Raw genomic sequence first — 10,000 nt, 5'->3', positions numbered from 1 at the left:
CACGGCCACGCTGAACAAATTCAAAATATCATCGGCATCGCAACGGAAGAACAGCTCCCCCAGCACGCCATTACCGATTCATCGCGTAGAGGGTGTAGTTCGGTCCTCCCGTGGCCCCACCGTGTGTGTACTGTGCGGATGCTGTGAATCTTTGTGGTAGTAGTGGTGGCGGTACTGGTGGTAGTGCTAGTTGTTGTCATTGTTGGCGTCTTTCGGTCGCCCTCTCGAGAGTAGATCTGTTACGGCGCGTACACCGACAACGGTTTCCGCCCTCCCGCCGTACTCGAGTAACGGTCGTCGTTGGTTTGGTTAGCGAGAAGATTGGTTAGCGAAGTGTCTAGTGGTCTTCATTACCCGCTAATCCGGTGAAACGGATCTTACCAAAGGATACAAGAGCGGAACACCAGCTGCGACTCGAGCTCCAAGGAGACGACCGCTAGCATACACCCCGAGAAGAGCGTTCATGTGAGTGTCCGTGCCCGTGTCCGTGTGTTCCGTGCGACCTCCGCCAGCAAGGTGTCCCCACATCGAAAAAGGAAAGCAAATTTAAAAATAGTTTTCGCTGACAATCGAACGGTGCTAGTGAGGACGCCAAAGTGGAGTGGCCCACGACGACGACGACGACGCTGTGTATAAAAACAAAAAATAATTGTCACTTAATCGTGTAAGGTGCAAACAACAAATCACCCTCCCAAAAAAAAAAAAAAACGGAGGCCCCACCGATTGGAAGGAGGGAAAAAGTGGCGTCGAGAATCTAGAGTTTTCTATCGAGTGAGTGAGCGAGCGAGCAAACGAGCCTACCGGATATCTCTGCTGCTCTCTCTCTGTCTGTCTGTACCTTCGTCTGTCTGGCGGTTCAGATTTCGTCCTTTGTGACGCAGCGTTATTCCCCAAAACGCACACACAGACACTCGCAAGCGTGTCCCCCCCTTCTCGATAAACCAGATCTCCCAGGAAAAGGAAGAGGAGGCTGTGTGTCTCGGTTGTTGTGCTACCGTATCCAACCATCCTTAGCCAAGACACCATCATGGCGACCGTAGCCAGCGAGAGCCAACCAGCATCAGTAGCAGCAGCAGCGGCAGCAGCAGGAGCGGCACTACCGGATGCTGCGAGCGTTAGACAGCGTCACAGTACAGGTACTTAGCTCTCTCTCTTCTCTCTCCTCTCTCTTTCTATTTAGGCCTCTGTTTCTACATCCATTTATGGGGTTAATAATTATTTATTACCGAAATGGAGCACATACGCTGGAATGAAGCGACGTAACGCTGCATAATAGCGAGCAACTGGAGCGGATGGAATATGATGCGCAAACGCCCGCATGCTATGTAGGGCGATGTGGACACCGGTCTACACCGGTGGGGGGGCGGTGCAATTGATAAAATGTGCTGATTAGGGGTGCGCGGACTTGAGCGCCGCCACCGGAGATAGCAAACTGACCGCGGCCTATCAGCAGTAGATTGCAATCGCCGACGACACTAGCGCGTCTAGCGCGAACGAACTGGAAGCGCCCGGTGTTATGCGATTATGCGGAGGTCACCGGTGTCACGGAACCGTTTGGTTCAAAAGCGGCTGAGCATTCGAAAAAAAAATTGGAGCTGGAATGTTTGTTTGGGCGAAAGGCCCTTCTTCGGGGCCTCTCACCGGGTACGAGAGTTCGCCCACCGAACTTGGTGAATGAACTTCCTTGTTAATGACAATCAAGTTGCCCGGTGGAGCAGTAGTAGTAGCATAGTTTATTGCCGAAAACAAGCGACGGTTGCTATGCTACTTTGCTATGCGCGTCGGTTCCTCCTCTCTTACCCATTCCGCACTACTTGGATCCGAACTCCAAATGAAGTTCTAATGAGCGTGGCATAGCATGGCGCGCGCACACATACACACGGGCGGGCGGGGAGGGGAAGTGGGCTAAGTCCACATGTTGCCCTCTAGCCCCTCCGACCCACAGCCACAAGGACTGGGCTTCTGGCACGTGCCCATGCCATGCCATGCCATGGTTGGGTCGCTGGTTGTTGTTGTGGTTGTTGCGGTGGAACATGGACACTCTGGATGGGGCATGGAAGCAACATATTGATTTGCACTAAACGCTCGCGGCCACCATTCCAAGCGCAAGACACGGAACAGTGGCTGCGGAATGCGTGCGTGCCGGGCGCGAAAGAGAAGACGCGCTTCAGGCGCTTCTTCAGGCGCTGATCGCTATCTCCGTCCCCCCGTCCCCGTCCGGGCCGGGAGTGGGCCGAAAGGATTCCGGAACGGATTCGGGTCTTTGTTTCGAAAACGCGAATTGCGATGCGGTCCGACTACCGGCGACGGTACGCCAAATGCGCTAAATGGCGGCCCCAGGCACGCCAGTTTTGTCGCGAATTTGTAACCGTCGTGTATCCGTTCGCTGTGGTCTCGCTGTGTGGTTTGTGCTGGGTGTTTCTGCGAGTTTCTCTGACGGTTCGGTACTTGTCGAGCCGTGCGAGCAATTGACCGCGGAGCGCTATTCAGGTAATTACTCGTTCCGTGGGGTTCGTGGTGAGGTGTTTTTTTTTCGGGGGTAGACCCAGTACCCCGGGAAGTGGTGTGCTTTGGTGCTCACCGAGTAATTGAATTAGTGAATCCACCGCGTGCTAACTCTGCGACCGGTTGTCCAGTTCCGGACCGACTCGCTGGTGGTTGGTGGAGCGCAACAAATAGGCTTAGCCCCTTCCGCCGGGAAGTGCAAACCCCTTCGCGAGGATAACTATCTAGTACAAGAGCATGCCTACAGACAAGAGACGGAGTCGGTTGCTAGCATTAACCTCTGCTGGCAGCTGGCCACGACGCGACGATATCACTGGAATATCGTTCCCCAATCGGGGGTGGGTAGCAAGTGTGCCCGTGTAGAGAGAGAGAGAGAGAGAGAAAGTATTACAGAAATAGTTCTTCAAATCGATTTCTTCATCGCCGGTACTAGTTGGCGGCTCATAAGCCGTTCGTATGATAGCAGATAAGAGAAGGGAGCGGTTTGATCGTTAGTTGCCGATAAGCGTGGCGTCCGGCTCGCCTTACCCCCGGGGCGGTACGGCGACGTCAACGTTCATTAGTTTAATCGATTGCACGGGGTTGCTGATGGGCGTGCGGCGTGTTACGTGGGCTGGTGCTGCCGGCGTGCTGCCTTGTCTGGTCATTAGGGCTTGTTCTTTAATCTGCAAAAGCTAAGCCGGGGGGGACACCTACGCGAAGTACCCTACGCTGTTGCATAACCTCTAACGAGTTGTTTCTGTCTCTCTCTCTCTCTCTCTCTCTCTCTCTCTCTCTCTCTCTCTCTCTCTCTCTCTCTCTCTCTCCTTTCAGGTAACCGTAATGTTGGGAGGTAATTCCTGGCCAATCTCGAAAGGATGTTCCACATTACAACGCTCACACGGCACCTGTCCGCCGCTGATGCCACTCCATAACCCAATTTTCAGTTTCAGCTCCACCAAACTTTGATTTCAGCTCCACATTAAACGACGCATCCTCGGCATTAGACCAAAGGGGGGTTGGCAAAGTGAACAACATTACACCACAGCATTGGGCCGTGGCAGTAGCATAACGGGTTCGGCCACATAGCAGCATAACATTATGGTTCTTTCTCTCTCCGCTTCGGTTCCCCGGCTCCGGTTCGCTGTAAATTCGTTGTTAAAACAACGGAAGCCCTTCCACGCCAAAAAAAGGCACATTCTGTTGCGTGACGGAGTCATTATCTGTTTTCTGCGTCCATGGGAGCGGCACCAGTTCGCGTTTAGTACACCCATTTTTGGGAGAAAAAGGGAAAACGCTGGCCTGTTTTGCGACGCTAAATGGTGGGGCTGATGGAGCAAGCGAAACTAATCGATTAGCTAGCATAATACATCTCCCGACACGCCAGGACATGTGCCGGTGAGCTCCTCCTCCCGGAAAAAGGCGCTGGTGGCCCAGTTTTACTTTTTGTTTTGATAATTTTGCGCCGAAAACTTTTGCATCCCTGTGCCGACGATTTATGCTTGCACAGCGGAAGGAGGAACGGGAGAGTCCTGAATTATGGTGGGAGCTAATATATGGTCCTTCTGGAGGGACATTCAGACATTCCCAGTGCCCTTAATGGCCCGTGGGGAAGACAATCGAATCACCTGGTGTCCATGATTAGTTGACGACTATTAGTGGGCAATCAGTGAATGCTAATGGACCGGGATTCGTTGCAGGCTGACATTTACGCCAATTAGAGCAATGTTGATTAAGCGGAAGCTTACGATAGAAGACAATAGATGTAGTAGATTCGTTAGATTAACTATATTGATATTTAGACAATCGCTTCTTGAAAGGACTTATCCAGAAATAGTATATCTCCCCGGTTTTCAAAAAGGAAATACCGTAGCTGGTCACCCTATCCGACTCCAGGCGGTTAGATGCACCTATTACCATGCCCCATCACTGTGCCGTGGACAAGTTCTTAGTTTCCAACATTCCTGGCCAATCTGTCTCTGTCTCTCTCTCTTTAGCGTCGGTGTTCGCGTGCCGATAGAAGCAGCGGGAGTCCCACCTCGCCGAATACCGGGGGGTACCATAGGCAATCGGAGAAATGGCCGAGACCGGCTTGTTTTGATTGAGTCGCCGACCCGAAGAAGAAGAAGAAGAAGAAAACGAAGGTAGAAGGAGGTCGCTTCGGTTGCCTCGGTTAACCCGATTGTCGGTTGCAATGTTGTGTGGCTCTGCGCCGACGCCAAGCCGAGTTCCGAGTCCTGCGAGACCAGTAACGCGGGAGCGGTATCCTTAGAGTTGCTGGCCGCAAACAAAGTTTCCCCCAAAAAGGTAGCGCGACCGCGGCCGAGACATTCAGTCTTCGAAGCTTGGCGACGCCGGGAGGACATCCGACGACGACGTGCTCGGTAGGCGCCCGGACGAGCAGGTAAAGGACTCCACTGCCCTGCACACACACACGCACAGATTCACACATACACACACATGGAGTAACTTCACCTCCAGGCCATCCACACTGACCTGGCGTGGTCTGGGTTGCTTATTTGCAAAATACCTTCGGACCCCTTTCAGCAGTTCGTATGAGAGTTGTCTCGTTGGCACCCCCTCCTTGTACAGCGCGTCAAAAACGCGGAAGTCCGGACACCGTTGGCTACTCGCCCTTCTTATTCCTTTTCGTTTCGGACGGATATGCGTTTGAGACAGTTGAGTCAGCAGTCGGGCAGACTGTTCCGCTTAATCTATCCTCTAGTGCCTTCGATACCGACCGCTTGGTAATTCCGCTTGCTAGTGTTTTACCTGCTCCTGCACCCTTCCTCCTTATTTTGTGTGCGAGACTATGTGTGTGAGTGTTTGGGCTGCAAAAGCTAGGGGGTCCATCTTGCCACGTAACACCCCGTTCCCGATCCCGGTTATGGAATTGAAGAAGCGCCAAACAGTGCAGCAAACGCGACGGAGCAGGCAGTAGGCCTTGCCGCAGTTCGACGAGAGCCGAGCGCATTGTGTTCCGCGTGTGTTGATCCTGTCCGATTTAATTAAGTGATAGTCGCGTGCTACCACCGCCTACCCCAGGATGTGTGTCACAAGTCAACGAAAGGCCGCAAATGAGGCCGCCGTTGTGGTACAGGGTGTGATGGAGTGTGTGAGTGGACGGTGCTCCGTGCGGCCTACTGAAGCAAACCACCACCCCCCTGCCGTGAAAGGTCCTAAAGCGCAAAAGGGCTCGCTAAACATAGTAGCCATCTCTTGGCCGTGTTTCTCATTGTGACTGTGTGCGAGTGTGTGCGTGTGTGTGTGTCGTTGAGCATGTGTTCGTGTGATTGAGTTAGTGCGTGTGCTTGACGTTCAAGAAGCCAAAAGGTACGCCGGTGACCTTCTTTGCGGGACGGTCGACTACTCCTCTAGAGACTACCCGGTGCGAGGTGCTAGTGTTAGTCCGGGTGACTAGGACCACTTCCACAAAGCCCGTGCGTTAGTAAGTGTGTATGTGCATGTGTGTGTGCGTGTGTGCGCGTTAGCAGCAAAAGGTCGACTCAGTAACCACTCAAGACAACACTTCCTTTAAGGCAGAATTGGTAAGCGACCGCTTACTCCAACAAAGTGCCGCGTGTGCCGAACACGAGAAGTAGGCGTTGCATTGATTCGTTAATGTTGCCCAACTTCTCCGCCGCCGCCCCATGTGCTTCTTTTGGGTTCGCATATCCTTTACACCTTTCACACCGCACTCTGCTACACCTAATTGAGCGCCAAACTTTGCAGTAAAGCTTTGGGCTGGAACTCGATGACCTTTTTTCACCTATCTTAGGGCCGGTATAAATATTCACGCTCGTCACGCCACACCACACCAAACGGTGAAAGCGCCAAATCAGCGGCAAGGCAGCTGGCGGCCATTCTTTGTATACTAATGCGCACAAACAGCGCTACGCGAATCCGCGCGGTTAATTGCCACGAACCGTTGAAAACTGCAAACTTCGCTCGTCCGCGTTTTTGCGTCTCCTCTGCTTCCTTTGCCCCTTCCTCGAGAAGAGGATGGCCTTTCGGTGTCCGTATGTCCGGAGCTGAGGTTGGTCGCTCGTGGTGCAGGGCGTGAAATAGCCTTTCAGTCGCGCTTTTGCGACCATAAAACCAAAAAATCGACCACACACTACATGCTTGGCTTGCCTTGCCGAGGCGCTGGCTCAGAGATAACCTCAAAAAGGTGCCACCAACTAAACACCTCTACCTCTAGGGACTTTCCACTGGCAGTAAAACATACTTGGCACAATCTGGAACCTGGATTGCACCTGGTTTCGGTTCAGCACAGTAACGTGTGTATGTGGATCCGTGTGGTTCAGTCTGTTACTCACTTTATGCTCCAACCAAACAATTGCCCTTCGAGATTCCCACATGCTCCGACCGTATAACATGGCCACCGCCTACTTGGTACTATGACGGCACTGTTTGACAGCGCTGTGGTACATCCCTTTCCTCCGCTGCCCGTAGGCTGGGTGTAGAAGACATCCCAGTTGGCTTGGGCAAACAAGTCATAGCACCTTACCGTGCCGTGGCTGTTACTAGGCGGCCGGTGAAGTGATGGGCAGGAAGGAGGAAGAACGGAAGGACGGTAAGAACTCCTCCAGAATGGCGTGTCACCGTGCAGTATTTACCGAAACCCATCACGGTATACACATTGTGCGGATGGCCGCGTGGCGGAATCGAATAGCTCGCGTCACCTGGCGTCGTCTTGCCAATCCACCCACCCACCACACCCACGACACCGTCCTCGCAAAGTGGAGTGGGACGGAGGTCGGAGGAGCATTTATTATCTCGCATAAAAATATGACTTCCACTTTGCATAAATTTTATGTATATTCAATTGATCAAACATACACCGTAGCAAGCCGTGGCGCCCACCCCATCCGCATCCGTACGCCCGTGTTTGTACTACGAACCTTCACCGCCTGGTTTTTTGGTGACAGGACGGCCTAGGGCTCCAGACCCACCCAAGTCCAGTGGGTTCTATAACTTGAACGATCCCGCCGTCGCGGTGAGCCAAATTTGGCGAAAGACACTCCCCTTCCCTCGCCCCGCACGACCCCGGGTATTCCGCGTGACGAGGCGGGGGCCGTTGGGCACAAAATTATGCGATTGCCCAGGACACACATCGTGGGGTCTTGGTTGCCGCGGTTAGCATTCGAGGACAGCGAGGATCCTGGGGATATGGTGAATTTGGTTGCAACACGCCACACTGCCACCGATCCTTAGCTCCTCTCGGCCTCCGGGAGACCTCGAAGGATGATAAATTTATTGTGACCAGCATTCGTTGCACCGGGCATCTATCTACCAGTAACGCGCAGCGAGGTAATAATGTCAATGACAATCGCCCAGCAGTCAATCCCAACCTTGTATCGTGTCCCAGTTTGAGCTTCGTGCAAATGATGCGCAGGGATGGCGAAGGCAGTACCAGCGGCCTTCGATTCCTGGGATGGGTGGGTTGGTATCGGGTATTTATTAACCTCGGATGGTACTTTAGTTTCAAGAGCGAGAAAGACCCATACACCCCTTGGCCATATTGCTACTGAATAGTTAATGCATCACAGGCAGGCCTATGATGGTTTCGGTTCGCAAACAGAAAAGAGAAGGAAGGATATGGGTTATTGGTTTTTTGTGACGCGATTTATCATTGCGGTGAAGGGGGTAGAGAGTTGCTGCCTGCTTGTGGTGCCGGGATGAACCCACCAGAATACTGTTTCAAAATGGATTATACGTTTTCCATCGACCCAGATTCTGTACTATGCTGTCGATGCAGACAATGTTCGTCAAAGGAGACCATTGAAAAGGGACGTAGAAGATCTACCAATCACTTGGAATCAATGGGGCAAGATCAAGTATAAAGATCCTATTTCAGAAGACTTTTTACAGTTCAAGATCAATTTGTAACTCATTCAAACCTCTGACATTTCTTTAACGACATCTCTATCCAGCTATAATACCGAACATTCGTAGAGTAGAGTAGGCTACGTCGATATCGACAAACCTGGTTAAATTTCCGCTGCACTTCAACGCTCTATTATGTCCAAGGGATTGTATTCATCGAGACAACATATTTAGCTTGTCTTTCCGCAGCCTGTAGGTAGGATTTCAATTCAGCACATCAGACTTTTAGCTGTAGTTAATCCAATATGTTGTGAATACAGTAGCTCTTGAAACATTTCTCCACAACATGTGACGACACAATCCAAGAATTGCAAAAATCGCGTGTAAGTTGAACTGTAAATAGTGACCGTATCCTTCAGCCTACGAGTGTGTTGAAGGAGCATGTAGTTGTAAAAGTAAAATTGTTTGGAGTAATATAGCCTGCCAGCAGTGTAATGTAAATCGGTACCTTCGGTTCTTACAGGAGACCGATGGATATCTACATCTTGTATATACCCTTTGTACAGACCAAAACTAGAAAGAGAAACACAGAGAGAGCATAGTTTCTTTTTCTTCCTGTGTCGTCATGCTTGTACATTGCCACGTGTAGTCCCACCTGGTCCACCTGGCTTAACGGTGGACGCACTCTAGCACGGAAACCGAATCGTCAACCGAATGTCTGACCTCAGCAGTATGATGATGGTACCCGTGCAGCTCGAGGAGGTCCAGCTAACCTGTCCTACACAATGGAACTGGGGCTTTCGGTCGAGTGAGTGACACCTGTGCACAGCTATGGAGGCCAGCCAGCGAGGCTAGGCTACCAAATGGCTAGGCTGATGGGCGGCCGGTTTTTAGCAAAACACCTATAGGCTATAGCGGGATAAGTTCCCGGAGAGAAGCGAATCCAATCGACGCCTACAAAGGGTCCCTCCTTTACCTTTCATTCCCCACCAGCTCGATATAGGATCTGCAGAGGCCTTCCCCACGGCCACAGCACGTCAGACAGATATACTCCCCACAGCGCCGTGCTAGTTGCGTTCGTCCATAAACTTTTTGCCACAATTTAAAGATGGACTTGCAACCGGTAAGCTTCCAAAACAGGCGTGTTGGCGTCACGTCCCGTTTATCGCGCGAGACAATGGTCATTGGTTCTGACTACGAGAAGAGACAAGAGGCCCCTTCAACGATGAGCCCGATCCCGATCAAACGATAAAAAAAATACTGTTTTCTGCAAAGCAAAAATAATGACATTTAGCCCCGCTAGATCGTAGGATTTGTTGTAGGATTTTTGCCCGGGGGGCGGTGAGCTTGCTCCATAATTGATCTTCTTCCATCCATACCAACAATACAGAAACTCGCTGCGGCCGAAGCAAAACCATCGGTTCTGCTCAGTTCGTCGAACTTCTTCGGCAACAACCAACCCACACCACCGTCACCAGCAGCACCGGTAGTAGCAGCAGCAGCAGCAGTAGCAGGAGTAGGAGTAGCAGCCCCGGTATCGTCAATCAATCTTCTTTCTCTACAGAAACCAGCACTAGGTTCTTCACCGCTAGCGTCGACTCCCCAAGCACCTGTACTATCCTCGGTAGCACCGCAACAATTTCCACTACAGCCGGTTCCACAGTTCAAACCGAAGCCACAGCCAGCG

At 51.8% G+C, this 10,000-nt stretch overlaps 1 protein-coding gene across 1 annotated transcript in view; it reads left to right on the top strand.

Annotated features, from left to right (window-relative positions):
- The first annotated feature begins 9,421 nt into the window (after positions 1-9,421).
- LOC125951862 (basic proline-rich protein) overlaps positions 9,422-10,000 on the top strand; it is a 10,072-nt gene continuing 9,493 nt past the window's right edge. The window contains exons 1-2 of the mRNA XM_049680946.1: positions 9,422-9,436; positions 9,704-10,000. The exon at positions 9,704-10,000 is cut by the window's right edge and continues 1,462 nt beyond it. Of these exons, the coding sequence (XP_049536903.1) occupies positions 9,422-9,436; positions 9,704-10,000 (312 nt within the window). The remainder of the gene's footprint in view (positions 9,437-9,703) is intronic.

The sequence above is a fragment of the Anopheles darlingi genome, chromosome 2, assembly GCF_943734745.1.
Source record: "Anopheles darlingi chromosome 2, idAnoDarlMG_H_01, whole genome shotgun sequence".
Classification (NCBI taxonomy): domain Eukaryota; kingdom Metazoa; phylum Arthropoda; class Insecta; order Diptera; family Culicidae; genus Anopheles; species Anopheles darlingi.
This window is presented reverse-complemented; position numbering and strand designations above follow the sequence as displayed.